This window comes from Dermacentor andersoni, chromosome 4, assembly GCF_023375885.2.
Source record: "Dermacentor andersoni chromosome 4, qqDerAnde1_hic_scaffold, whole genome shotgun sequence".
In the NCBI taxonomy this organism is placed as follows: domain Eukaryota; kingdom Metazoa; phylum Arthropoda; class Arachnida; order Ixodida; family Ixodidae; genus Dermacentor; species Dermacentor andersoni.
The window spans coordinates 145,013,898-145,028,925 of record NC_092817.1 but is presented as its reverse complement, the minus strand read 5'-3'; the positions used below and the strand labels follow the sequence as shown (position 1 = coordinate 145,028,925).

General features: G+C 44.5%; 1 protein-coding gene across 1 annotated transcript in view; it reads right to left on the bottom strand.

Annotated features, from left to right (window-relative positions):
• The window catches only part of LOC126537869 (MAM and LDL-receptor class A domain-containing protein 1-like), a 255,308-nt gene that overhangs the window by 134,940 nt on the left and 105,340 nt on the right, over positions 1-15,028 (bottom strand). Inside the window, exons 17-23 of the mRNA XM_050184966.3 lie at positions 13,692-13,831; positions 13,426-13,536; positions 8,742-8,958; positions 6,131-6,295; positions 5,456-5,671; positions 4,125-4,157; positions 2,215-2,349 (exon numbers count right to left, since the gene is read on the bottom strand). Coding sequence (XP_050040923.2) covers positions 2,215-2,349; positions 4,125-4,157; positions 5,456-5,671; positions 6,131-6,295; positions 8,742-8,958; positions 13,426-13,536; positions 13,692-13,831 — 1,017 coding nt within the window. The remainder of the gene's footprint in view (positions 1-2,214; positions 2,350-4,124; positions 4,158-5,455; positions 5,672-6,130; positions 6,296-8,741; positions 8,959-13,425; positions 13,537-13,691; positions 13,832-15,028) is intronic.

The window sequence follows — 15,028 nt, the reverse complement described above, 5'->3', positions numbered from 1 at the left end:
GGGTGATGTAACACAGAAAATTATTTTATACACTGAAACCTCCCAAAGAGTAATCCTCCTCTGTTTAAACGGAAGCTTTAGCTCGAGGCCAACTCCAATGCGGCCTATTCAAATGTATATAAAACAAAAAAACGTTTTTCTGAGATAGCCCCTGGACCTATCTTGATGAAATTTGTTGCACTTGAAAGACAAAGTTCAATTCTAGTGACTGGTGCAAGCGGAATTTCGATTTAGGGCTTGAATGTTGTTACAAGCATTTTCAAAAATTCGAAAGTTTGAAATAAATAGAAGCATGAATTTTAAAATAGTTAGGTCGGCATCAAAAAAAGATATCGCGGTTCTGTAAACGGCATCCATTTGATCATTCAAAGCAGACAAATTCGTTATGCTATTAATCTTAGGTGAATTTGCTACGTTGTGCACAAGGGTTGTGCAAAACCTGTGTTTCCATATTAATAAATTTTTCAACATTCATGTGTTACATATCAATTTTGTTTGCTTTAGACATGCTCTTAGATGCAATCCGCGGAATTGTGGTATTATTTGTCATTGTTGAGTTACAGAGTTTCAAACTTTATATTCTTGTTTTGTGAAAATTTTTGATTTTTGGCTATTTTTAATAAAAAATCGACGACTTAAATAAAAAAATTTGAAGCTAACAGTCCCTAGATTTTAATTTTTTCTTTTAAATGCAACAAACCTTGCCAAAGTTGCTGCAGTAGTTGCCGAGAAAAACGAATTCTCCTTTGACATGCATTTAGATAGGAGCACCCAAACTAAAGCTCCCTCTTAATATGAAACTGCCACTCTAGTACGCTCAAATGTGCCACGCCGCCAGATGCGAAACACATGGGCTTGTGACTGTGAGAAAGGTTACGAGGGTAGCCATGATACTTCGATAGCTGGAATGGAAGGTGGTATTTTTCAGGACTGAATATTCAATGTGTGGCGTACATTGTTGTGTTAAATGCTTCTTTGGAATATTTTATTTTTAAAGTTTGTCCTGCGGGTGTTGCGCGAGCCTGCGTGGTGCCAAACCAGTTGAAGATCATTTACTTATCTAGAATATTTTCTTGCCATCGCACAGGTATAGTTTGAACGGTTGCAAAGAAGCGGTGCGACACAAATTGGACTGAGAATTCTCGTACATTAGTAAAGCAAAAAGAAAAACAAATGTAGGCCGTCAAAGCAAAGAGCTGTTATGCAAAGGAAATAAGTTCAGCAGGAATACTAAGGTTTCTTGACCAAATCTAGCGCCAACTGTCATTGGTTATTAGCTTTCATACAACAAAGATGGCATTTGAAATGTCTGATATCTACATAAAGAAAGACAAGGTGACATTTGTGTTTTGATGATTGGGCATTTTTCTTACTACGCTGCAATTTACAAGCACAGTACATCTTTCTGTCTATATGTCAGGAAATTGTGGTCAGTGTTTTGCGGTGCAGTAGTAAATTATGGTAGGCTCATATGGCAACTGTTGTTGCGGTTTGTGAAACAATGTGAACCTGAGAATATAGCCCAACATAGGGCTGACTCATCCTGCAAGCATTAAATGAACCTGCGGGACTGAAATGTTAAGAAAACAAATAAATATAAAATGAAGGTTAACACCAAAAGGGACAGAGTCAAATATCACGCAAGTAGACTAAGTAGACGTAGACGTAAGTGGCATGCCATTAGAAGTTCAAAGCTGGCAACATACGATATTCTCGGGCACGATATACAAATAAAAGAAGAAAGTTTGACCTTATCGCCAGAATACGTTGTCGAACAACTGTATCTTACTTCAAAACAAGGCTTTGTCCGTACACATAGAAAACGAACAAGACAAAGCCGGGTAAACAGGACCGCCTTAAACAAACAGTATCGCTATAGGTCTTGCGAGAAATTAGAAAACAGCATTTAAAAAAAAACTGGGCCAATTATTGTGCATGCACTAAGTCTCACAAGGGACTGCTCACGACGCAGCATGCGTGTCTCGCGAGAGTCTGGTATCTACTGTAAACAGAATACATTCGCTTACTCGTTCTGAAATATAGCTTTTGCCTGAACTTCGACATTTCTTTTTCTGGTCCCATAATTTATATTCATTCTGACTGTCCTGCCCAAAGAATCAGCAGACGTAAGGCTCATCTAGGTGAACCAGGCACACATAATGGCAGCCGATCTGTCTAAGATTCTGAGCATAATCGCTCAATCTAGGCCGTCACCTTTGTAAGATCGAAGGGTGCGGTCGAAGCGCGGGTAGTCGGGGACTTTCTTTGCTGGATCGTTGAGCGTCCACGTCAGCGAGCCGCCGCCCGTTTTCCAACCACACATGGTTCCGTCTTCAAAGGTGCAATGCTCTGCAATTGAAGGACGCCCGTGAATTACATGGCGCAAAAATAGGTTGCAAACACAGCCCTCAACTATGTCAAGCTACCCAGGTGTATCAAGAGCCTGGATTAGCTTCGAATTAAGCGACATACTGCGTTAAAGACGGCCCTAAACCGGTTAGTTACAATGAGATCGTAAGCAAAGGTGCAAGCACTTGCAATTTGAAGTATAGCCCTAAGAACAGAACTAAACCCAAGCAACAACTACTGGACACTGCTCACATCTAATCACGTTCAGTCTAAAGTGTGCAGCGATACAACGGTACTCCCAGGTTACAGCTGCCACGCTGAGAGACGAAGGCCCAGTTTTGCCGACACTTTGACACGCTACCTCTGGCTATCACCGTACCAAAATTTCCCATTTTTAGGCAGGCTTGAAACACTCCCCACAATCTTCACAGGACAAAGGAGGAGGAGCAGATTTTAATGACGAGAAAGAAGGAGAGGTCGGCCTGGAGAGCGTGTCTTTAGCCTGCTGCTCGTCACTGCGGTAAGGGGAAGGGGAGATACAGTGAAAGGTAGGCGGTAGATGATTATTACATGGTGTACTATGAACTACTGCACACAGGTTCTCCAGTATGCGGATGCGCACTTTACGCACACTACACGCAGGAGATTACACACGCAATGAAATGTACGTCAATAGGTTCAGTTCTTTTGCACTGCAATATCCACTGTCGACGTTGCTTTTGAATTAAAGACAACTTTTTTACAGCATACGCGCCTCGAAAACGTAAGACTTTTTTACAGCATACGCACCTCGAAAACGTAAGACCTTGTGGTTTCTAACAGGACACAGCGAGCAGCACGCCTGATAACTTCTAGGAAATAAATGTTGGCGTCCTTTTGTCAATTTGCAACATGAGTGACCCTAAACAAGTGTCTCGATCGCAGGCATTCATTTACCTGTAAATATGCCTATTTGCCCAGTCTTCCTCTCTTCTTTACGTGAAAGGGCTTCGGATTACATGTTTCTAAGCTTCTTTTTAAGAAACGGTGCTCTTCGAAGAACCTGGTAAATATTCCATGATACATTCTTCGACTCTACGTGCAACTATCCCCCAGTAGTTTTCCTAGGCACAATAAAACGATGTTTATATTTCAAAGATACGCTATCTGACCGCCACTCATGCGGTGGATAATTCAGAGTTGCGTAGCGCAGAGGAAGGAAGGCAATGTCGTAATGCCCTTGTGGGTGTTCGAATGAGCTGGTATTTTTGCTGTAGCTGTTGACCTTTATAATATGAATTACAGCGCGGGCAAAACTGCTGAAGTAAAGGGAACGCCTGCCACTTTCTGTAAACTTCTTCAAGATGAGAACGTCTGAACTAGCCCAACATGATGAAATAAAATAAGTGAGAGCTCATAAATACCGATCGCCGAGGATTACGGGCGCTATAAATTTCCGACGTAACTTTTTTTAGGTGCAGCCGATGCTGCCACTGTGAGGCAATGTTTTCTGCTGAAAACCAAAACAGGGGAATCTGCGAAAAAGCATGTGCAAATATTAATTCTGTAATCACGCTGAATCTACAATTATAAAGGCAGCCACCATTGGGATAGGGAGGACGCCATTACACTTTACCAATTTACCTACGGGTTCGCCAGTAGTTCGAGCTCATAGCGTGTGCACTTTTACAGTGACGTGAACACCGACAACGTCCTAAACTCTCCTTCACGCTCGGTAATTTATAGGAATTAACGCTTGAAAAGCGGATTGCTAACAAACAAAAGAGCGTACTCACCTGCTGATTCTTTATCCGGTTCTTCAATGGTCTCTAAAAGCAAGAAAGCAACGCTAATTAATAATCAGTAATAAGACCAACCCATTGCTGGGTTAGTCCGTGCACGGCAGTAATCAACAGCCTTGGCCGAATGGGATGACCATATCACAAATAGATGGGTCTTGTCTATGTGTGCTTGGATGTGGGGGCCGTCGATGCACAAGAATGTTTTTATTTATTATTGATCAATATCAACAGCAAGAAAGAAAAAATATAGTCTATTATTATTATTATTATTATTATTATTATTATTATTATTATTATTATTATTATTATTATTATTATTCAGAAGAGCCGCTAACTGTCAGCTTAATAAGACTCGACAAAGCAAAACCACAAGGAATACTTAATTGCAAGTATAATTCACTGGATTGCGATCCAGCAAGATCTTTACACAACGGAAAATAATTCAATGTAGTATAGCTGAAAATTAAATTGCATTAGGATCTCGGACGATACAGGCACTACTAGTATCAGTGCTTATACATCACGCCATGCTTTAGTAGACGGTGGGAAACCGTGACGTTAGATGGCGTAATTTAGGGAGCAGAGGCAAGCACATCGGTGGCATCACTATAGAGAGAGAGAGAGAGAGAGAGAGACAAAAGGGAATGAAAGACAGGGAGGTTAGCCAGTGTAAATACCTGCTGGTTACCCTGTGCTGGGGAAAGGGGTAAAGGGAATAAAAGGAGAAGGAAGAGAGAAAAAAAAAGACAAGAAGAATGCACACAGAATGCACACGCGCAACAATAGTCAAAAGTGGTCGCACAATTAACATGTCCTTAAGAAATTGAGCAAAGCCCTTAAGGCCTTGAGTGTCGAAACCCGTCTGGACCAGTGTCCTAGCTTTCAACATTAATATCTAGGTTTTTATTCTCGCAAATTGAGGCCTTACATTCGCGACTAAGGTCGATCTATTCGCACTCAACATTGCTGGCAAACACGTTTACTTTCAAAAACTGCTGAAATTGATGTTCTCCACGCGCCGAAAATCCACAGAAGGTTACAAGGGACGCGCTAGTGGAGGGCACCGGATGAGGTTAGACACAGGAGTTTCTTTAGCGTGTACCTCAACAGAAGCACATAAGAATTTTTTGCAATAAAGCGCCATCGAAATGTGGGCGCCGCGATTGTGGATTGAACCAGCAAGCTCATTTTCAGCTACACAACGCCACAATCACGGACACATGGTGGCGGGTCGATTTAAAAACGCGGAGCTTACGTGTGCGCTTGGATAGGAAAGAGATAAAGTGGGGTGATAAAGAACGCAAACTTCGAAAGACGTGCCTTACCAGACTGCACTCGGATGGCACCAATTGCCATTGCCCCGTCCGTGCCATCTCCTCGTGTGACTTGGAGCGACAGTTGGCAGTTGGTGCCTTGCTTCAAGGACACGCTCAGTTCACTCCACTCAGACACTTCAGCCATATCCGAGGAAAACTGCGTCTCCACTTTGTCCAGTTTGCCATCACCGTAGCAGGAGACGGACAAGTTTGCGGCCACAATATCTGCGTATGTTGAGCAGATGAATCACATTTGAGCAATTTACGTGTTCACTAGCACTACTTGCCAAGGACCTCCGGAGAAAATGGCACGATGGAGTGTTTTGAGAAGCCTCTCTATGGTGGCCAATGCATTATGTGTTTATATTTGAGGTACCCACACAACATGTTTTAGGAATGAGTTCTGGCTGTGTTGCGAGTACTAAAACAACGATAAGAAGACGTTCTCAGGAGGACCGCTGATAGCGCCTGCATTTTTTTTTCTTTTTGGCTTCCGCGTAAGTTTCAGAATACAATGGTTTATAAATGATGTTTCTGTGTAGCACTACCATTAAACCATTGTCGCCTTCTGTAGAAAGGTTAGCAGATACCTTACTTTAACGCAGGGGGGGCAGGGGGGTTATGACAGTGTCACATGTTATAAAACATATGTTGTACTCGTTAAATTACTCAGACATCACTCACCTGGCCCCTTTCGGTAGTACTGGATGACAAGAGTGGTTTGGTCGTCAACGACGTTGAACAGAGCGCTCAGTAGGCCAACCACTGTTACTTTTTTCGACTTGACCGTGGCCGTGTTGGTTGCTGTTCCCGTTGTCAGATCCAGGTAGGCGAATGATGAGCTAGCACCTATATAATAAACTTTCGTGTCAGTCGTCTGGTAGAATATGTAGCTAGAAGACGCAAGCTGGCTTGTCCGACGTACCTATGCATTTAAGTGATTTTGCTGTGATTTACTTTCTTTTTAAATATTTCTTCTTTCACTTTTACACTTTTGCAGAGATAAATCCCTATATAGCATATTGGCGGCTTCTGTGTAGTGCACGGTGGAACCACACTCTCACTATACTAAGGGGGAATAACGGGGTGGAAATTAGTGATGTGATTTAGCCTTGGGCAATCTATGCTATGAATCGTTATCGCGTTATCGTTATAACGCGATATAACGCTTATAGCGTTATCGAGATTAAACTGTGCGGACGAACCAATTGCGTCTACCGTGATACATTAGCCTATTTAATTAGCAGTGCTCTTTCACTGACATAACCAATTTTTTAGCTTATAACTGCGGCTATAGATCTTCATATTTCGTAACGGCTGTAATTTATTTGTCCTTTCGTGGTGCGGCATTTCTTGCATTGTTAACGGCTCTCTTCCGTAGAAAAGCCTCTAATCCCTCTAGAAACAAGCGACGGCTGCAAGATTCATATTATTACGTCATCTAGACGGCGCTGCGGAAATTTCCATGTCTTCGCTTCCAAATTTTCAGCTTCACAAGCCCCCTATTCTGAATGACCTTCCATACGCGCCCCTCTGCGCTGGTCGGTAAAATGTCTGCCGCTTCACGCAATATGAGCATGTGGGTCGTAATCGGACGTGCCTGCCGCTTCAGGCACTCACGTTTATTCCGATATACTCCCTATCAGGTTAGTAAATACATTGAATATAGGGTGTCCCAGCTGACGTTCGCCAAGGTGTGATAAGAAGAAAAGAAAGAAGAAAAAACGGTGCAAAATCGGCTGTAATACCTGGCAGTGTTCGGTCGTAATTAAGGCTTGTGACGAACGAAGACCGTAAGTATTGCAATTGCACCTTGCATCACGGTGTTTTCTTCTTTCTTTTTGACGGCTTGGCTAACAGCTGGGACACTTGGTGTAGAGAGCACGAGAGAATACAGCACTGGTCTCGTGTCTTTTTCTCTGTATAACCGCGCATACAGTTAGCATCGGGTCCTGAAGCTGACACTCACTTTATTCATGGATATCCCGACGTGGGGCTACAGGCTGTAGAACAAAATCGACTTTATGACGCGCAGTCGTTGCGAGCCTGCTGTGCCACATAGCTGCGCCACGGTGCCACATAGCAAGAGGTGGACACACGTATCTGTGTGGTTCTCGGGCAAGACAAGGCTTTAGCACTCAGAAGAGCGAGGCGATCCTTCAATGCTTACGTTTCCAGAGCCCACTACACAGTGAAGAAGACATAAATGTGACAATGCTACTCCACCAGTGATCCCCGCTTTATTTAATGAGGTCTCTGCCTCAATACCCGACCATTCTCCTTTTTTTTTCTTTTCCTTGGCCTAAGTTGCCACTTGGCATAATGTGAGGATGAAATTACATGTAAGCTTGGAACCCTGCATCATGCAGATACTGCAAAGGCCATTTATAAAATGTATGTTCTCCATGAGCCACCGTTCAAAGTCGTCAGTTTGATCAGTTTATCCCTTCACATGTTCAAATTCTGCTACGTGGACTGGCACTGTCCCACCGCAGATCAAAGGTACATGACGGGCGTGCGCTGGAGACGTAGGAGCGATTCCGGCACTGGACATTGTTTTCTTATGATTCACCTGAAGTACAAGTGATAAATGTTCTAAGGGCCGCCACAGAACGATACATGCCGTGGAGAGGAGGGAATATCGATTCGCCGCAGCAGGGATTCGAATATCGCCGCAGCAGAAATGTTCGGGAAATAATAGCGTAACAGCAGTCGGAGCGAAGGCAAAGAGAAACCGGGGGCTTAAAAGAGACGCCATTTGGATAAGAAAGGTCATTGTGGTTATTATCGTGTGCTGCACCCAGTGAACAGCTACATAAGGACTTGTGAAGTCAGCGAATGTGCTCACAAATCAGCAGCGTCATCACTATTCTATTATTTTTGCGGGGATTTTATCATAACTACGAGTTTAGACAATCCTATGCCATGACATTATACAACGATTACCTCTAACAAGACAAGGAAAATCAGCTGACAGATTCTACCGTTTCCAGCAATTGAGACGACTGTTCCGTGGGACGCTGTGGGATATTGATGAACGTGGCAGTTAGTCCATTAGGAGGACAGGTATCTTTCTTAAGGTTGACATACACTGCGATGCAGGCTGCTCGCAGCTGTTTGGCATACTTTTCAGATGGCGTTATTATTTAGTCTTCCGGCTGTATAAGCAGAACGATAGAAGACCTTTTCAACTTATCTAACGCCAACGAAGCCTACATATCTACCGCAAGAACGCTGCTGCTATGAGTACCAAATATTGGCTTCATCGAAATTATTACGAGTTTTCAGTGCTTACCCTTAGGAATGCGTTCCTTCGGTTGCATTTGAGGAGTTTCGAGTCGACCGCTACCGATGAGCCAACGGAAGTCTCCATCGAATTTGTTCACGTATCCGCACAGGCCTTCTGTGAAGTCGCACTCTACTGGGTGGACGCACGGCTCAGGCCGCACTGCCACATCGTCCAGACTCAGCGACACCACATAATTAGCTGGTAAGGTCGCCTGGAACGCAACCTGTGCATGTGAAGAGCAAGGCAAGGAAGTCAGGAAAATAAAGTGAGGGAGGCGCGAAGAATGAAATTACCTCAGGACTCCAAATCAATATGAAATGCAAGTTTATTGTGGTGACACTTCGACAAAATTTAAAAAAAAAACATAACGCCAGTAATGGTCGGTGCCATCGGAAAATTTGGTGCCTGCTCGCTTCACATTGTTATGCGGGATCTACATTAGAATACTTTCACCTAATTTCGAAGGAAATGACGTAACGGCACCAAAAATCCATGCACACGAAGCGACCACGGGGAGTAAAAAGAAAATAAATCGTATTACATAATAGGTCGAAGGGAGCGAGATATTTCGTAGAAAAAACAACAATGTAAGGTGGGCTCTATTTACCTGTGGAATTATTTTTGACTCATATTTTGATTCATGGCTTTGAGATATCCCTTGGTTATTAAGGAGGTTGAGAAAAACCAATAAAGAAGCTTTCGTCATCACTGCTTACGAAGTTAACCTGTGCAGAGCGCAAGAATACGACCGAGTTCGGTTTGTGTTTCTGCTTTCTGACAAGGAGTTATGTCAATGAACACCGCAACCGAGGTCACCGAAAGATTTACCCACGGTATGTGAACGGGCTCATTAAGGTTTCAATATACAGTGTGTTCCACCAAGCCCGGGCAAAGCTGCTTGAAAAAAGGGGGCAACGCGATATGAAAGTGCCACCAACGCCGCTTAATTGGGGCTCGTACATACTGGTAAATTTCTTGGTTGTCAATGCTATTTTAAATAGTAAAAATTCATTGCTTAAATAACTAATTACCTGCATATTTGTTAAAATTGCGACCTCCAATTCTGCATCGTATTCGAAAACTTCATGCGAAAAAAATTTCCGGCAGGCGACATCACTCCTAGTAAAATTTGCTGCGTTTCAACTTGTGGCGCCAAAGACGAAGAAAGATTGAAAGCCAGCGCGTACCCGCGACATCGGGGCGTGAGATGTCAATATTTTCGCAACTATGCTAAGAATTAATTATTTAGACAATTAGTTTCATCAATTAAGTAAACATTGGCAACAACATTTACCAGTATGCGCGGCGCTCCAACTTAGGAACGTCGTTGATGGCATCTTCTTATCCCGTCGCACGTTTCTTTCATTTGCTTGGCCAGAGTTAGCTGGGACCCGCTTCATATATAATGTCATTTATTATTAGGAACAGCCTAATTCCAGTAATCCAGAATAAGCTATAAGAGCGATTGAATTATTTTACGGGGTAGTTTGGGCAAAGAGAGAAAAAAAACGCCAATTCTGAATAAGAAGCGGACAAATTCATCTTCCTAAAAGGTGAAATATTGTAATTGCATGATGATCACAGTAATAAAAAAAGACGTGTTCCTTTTATTTCTCTTGGCGCATCACCAACTGGCCGTAGTTCCTCAATTTTGCGTTTAAATGCGTTAGCATTGTTAGGGTACGTCATGCGCTTTCCGGGGGCAATGTATGTTTACCTCTAACAGTTTGCCCAACTACCTAGGTCACTGGGTTGTCTATGGTCGAGTGGATAGCACATCGGGCTACTGTGCGCTAGCGAACAAGGCTCGAAGCCAACCTTCGGACCAACATCACTGAGTATGTTGTTGCTCTTCAACGAACCTCTTTCCCGCCGACATGAGTCACTGTAGATGCGGGACTGAATAGGTAACGCTGTTCAATGCAACACTGACGCCGACTTTGAAGTACTGGGTTCGTGCCATTAAATGTACGCCGCTCTTCAGCGAACGTCTTTGACGCCAGCTTCGGTAACTAGGTATGCCGTTCTAGAATGACGAAGAAGATCGTTCAAGTTTATCCGATGATTGACGGAATCGAACTCACGTCAGAGGGGTTCCTCAAGAACAGTAATCCAATGTATTAGCAGGCTGGGCCACAAATGCACTCGCTGTGGGTCGCCGTTCAATGAACCTCGCTCATGCCATTGCCTTAACGAACTGCACTATGCATGCAGTGGGTATGTACCGCTCTTCAATGAACCACTTGGCAACTTGGTTCACTGGTATGCGCCATTGGGTGTGCGGTAAGTGAGGGAACCATGCTCAGCATTCGCGGGCACCGGCTGTTAACGCTTCTCGTCACAAAGGCCACGCTCTGACTTCTCAGTAGCGCCACTAGATGGCCCATCGTGTAGCGCACAAAGCGCAAAAAGTTCGGGTGCAGTCGCACGCCTCATGCATAACTCGTTTCGACCGAGTTAATACGTTGTGTCGCTATAGTGATTCAACGCTAAACGCGATACGTTGACAGCCATCGTGAGGTGGGTGCTGGCGAATTTTGTATTTAGACATGTACATAAATAATGCCACCAAACCACATACAATTAAATAAACGTTCTGCAACTGAATATATTATACAACCCTTGTCTTTTTCTCGGTAAATCTGCTATCACAAGAATCCAGCACGTACAATCACTAATTACACGTCTGTTGCGAGAGACAAGGCAAGTCGCATTACCGTCGCCAGTCTTCATAGGGCGAATGGAATTACTTCAAAAGCATAAGTTCAATTCCTAGTGGTGGTGGTTGGCAAAGATACTGTACGGTGGCAGGGTCGTTGACCAAAACTAGAGGGTAAGAAAATAACGGTACTGTCGCCTTTCTTCTTACGTTCTGTCTTCGTTTAAGTAGACCTGGGGCCACATAACGTAAAACTATTACAATATGTTTTTATTGCAATCTACTGATGTCAAATTTGCGTAACCGCAGATTCAAGCATCGGGCAGTGACCCGCAAAGCGATCTGAACAGACCAATCAAACGCTCTCCTTGCTCATAGCAAATCACTTTTGTTCGCCTGAAAAACGAATAACATTGCCTACGCTGAGGAGCTTGTCTTATCTAACTGGCTGACAAAAGGCTAGGAGCACGCTCTAGTGGAGAGGGATTCAGTGGGGACGAGCAACTGCACAAGAAATCGATAACCGGGTGAAGAGGGCGGTGCCGGCGTCTGCGATTGGTCTGCTTTCCCTTACTTAGCTTGCGGTGGCTGGACGAAAATCGCGGCGGCATGCAAAGGAAGTTTAGGAATGACGCTAAAACGGACCCTCAGCAAAGAAGAGTTGGCAGAATGAGGGGGTAAACGTGCCGAAAGTGCTCGAAAACGCTACGCGGCCATGCAAAACAGTTTATTACACTCAAATAAACACCTGCTCTCTGGCAGGTGTGAGTAGCTAGTTCCTGAGCGATCGGCGGCAGCCATCCTTTTTTCCTTTCGGAACAGGACAGCCTGCGGCTATTCAGCAGAAAATTCAGTCTTTTTCGCCATATTAATGCATCTTTAACGCGTACACGTCACTTTGACGCGGTGAGTTTCTGCGGTTTTGTGATGTCGCGTGACCGGCAGGTGAAGAGGGTGCAGCCCAAAAATTTTGACGAATTGCTGAGGGCTAATGGCGAAAAGGCGTCGAATCAGAAATAAAAATGTTTCTTTTTTTCAGTCAAATCATGTATGCTCAGTGTGTACACGTCAAATCAGACGGGTAGCTATCGCGCTTTTCATGACCTCGCGTGACAGCCAGGTGAAGTGGGAGTGGTCCCAAAATTTTTGACCCATCGTTGAGGCTGATTGGAGAATTGGAATAGAAAAGATTGGAATAATCTTATGTTATAGCGACCCTGTTTCATACAACGAGCGTTCATTAAGTAACACACGCCACACGCACACACACACACAAACACACACACACACTCACACACACACACACACACACACACACACACACACACACGCACACACACACACACACATATATATGTGTGTGTGTGTGTGCGTGTGTGTGTGTGTGTGTGTGTGTGTGTGTGTGTGTGTGTGTGTGTGTGTGTGTGTGTGTGTGTGTGTGTGTGTGTGTGTGTGTCGGTGACGGCAACTCTAGTGAAAGACCAAAACAGAAAGGACTGGTAGTATTACACACTGCACCCAGTTTCGAGCTTCTAACTCCTCTGACTGTAATAGCCAGCGCATTGAGATTACGTTACTCGAGGTAACCAGCCATTTAACCCTGTTTCGTCACTATGCGTCATCTTGCCAATTGTTCTTCTCAGCAAGTGCATTTTATTTACGTCTTCGCGCATTGTTGCATCTTACTTACAGACTATTTCTCATCCGTACATTTTTTCATCTTTTCCCGGTGATCTACATTTTTCAAGATTTTCCATCATACTTATTTCACTGTCCCTTCTCGTTTAGAAAGACCCTAGATGTAACCTTCAGGTGTTCTTTTCTCAAGTCTTGAAAGTGTTATGAATGTGTTATGAATGCGTCTTGAACGTTTTTTTTAAATGAAATAACGCGTGCGGATAGCTTTTTTTGCACGGTGCCTTACATCTTTCAGGTTTTACGGTCTTCTGCACGGTCTTCTCATGCCAGCCTCGAAGAAACGCGCCTAACAACACACACAGGCCCTGTCGTTACCCTAACAGTGACACCTACCTTGAAGTTCCGGTCCTGCACAAACTGCACTCGAGCCAGCATCCAGTCGCCCTTTGAGAAAGATGGCATGGTCCAGAGGACTTTGCTTTCTTCTTTCGCCGAAATCTCCGCCTGCGTGCACAAAAAACCGGATCTGTCTGTCCGCATGTGCTTCCGGCCATTTTGGGGTATGCGCAGTCAATGCCGAGCTACGCTATACCGTGCGCGCCATGAATGTGTTGCCGGTCACTCGGGCCTGTTCACCCATTTTGAAGCGCCAGATTTACCTGCAGCTGGGCGTCGCCGGTACCAGTGTGAGCGTACCAGAACTCCAGGCACTGCGGCCCCCTCTGGCCAGGGAATTCGGAGCTGGTCACGGTGGCGACTTTCTTAGTGTATGAAGCCACGGCGGCCATCAGAACGTAGACTGCGCGGTCAATCAAGAATAAATTGAGTGCCGTTACTTTCATGCATTTATTAAATAAACAACCCTGAATCAAAAGGGTAAATTGTGCGCGAAAAGTTGAGAAGGACTATCAAGAAAGCATTCTACAGTGAGGATTTTCGTAAAGAATTTATCAGCAGCTGTTTAGCAGCAAATAAAATGTGGTAACTAACTATCCGAGTTGGCGACTTTCCGTCTACACAGGTGAGCTTCTCTCTCTCGTTCCTTTACCAATCCCCGCAAGCGACGTTCCTCTCCTGCCTTCTATATGACGGAAACGAAGGACCATCGCTCTTGCCACATCATCCAAATTATTGAATTCAGAGGGCTGGTAGATTTGACCACTTGGAGACCACCTCGATATTATGTAGCCCAAAATTAAAATTATAGAATGAACTAAATCAACCAGTTTTGTCGAAAGGGCGTCTCATTGAGCTCAAGATTTAGCGTTATGCTGAAGCTCCTTGGACGCTGTTCAGCCGTATTCTGGCTTGACAGGTTGGGGTGACAAACCAGCCGAGGTAACTGCTTGTTCGGCGTAGTGGATACCCGACGTCTCAATGGAGCTCGACGTGAGACCGAAGGGCAGCCATTCGGTGGAAAGGCTCTGCCATCGAGCGGCCGTGTCGTACGGAAACTGTAGGCGCCCGCAGCTTACTGTGTGTTCCACTTAGACCGTCGTATGCACTGTGGTGTGGCACGAATACATCTGCTCAGCAGGTACGCTAATGTTTTTGCGGACGAGGGTCATGCCCGCAGCGAAAGCTATAAGGCTGCCCCGGCTTCGCTGCAGAGCCAATTCAACGATGGGGCACTGAGCAGTACACATGTCCACGCGCCAAGCATTCTGGCGATACCGAGCTACCTTGCGTCGTTCGCAGCCGACGCATGTGTTCGTAGGAGCAAGCTGACATGAAGGGAGGTTTTGCGTGAGTCCGGGGTTTCCGCGTCTTGCGCGCTTTTCTCTGTTAGTAAGTTTAGCTTTCAGCAAGTCTGGAAAGGGGCAAAGACCGTACACGTAGCTCCCACGACGTCTTTTCTTTTAATTTATTATGGTCCGGATAGATTATATAAATTATGGAATCCAAGTGCTCGGAAACGATGTGAATAAATAAAGGTCGATCAAAGCATTTTTGTAAATTACGGCCATACCGCTTTACATTACGTATCTGTTGGCCT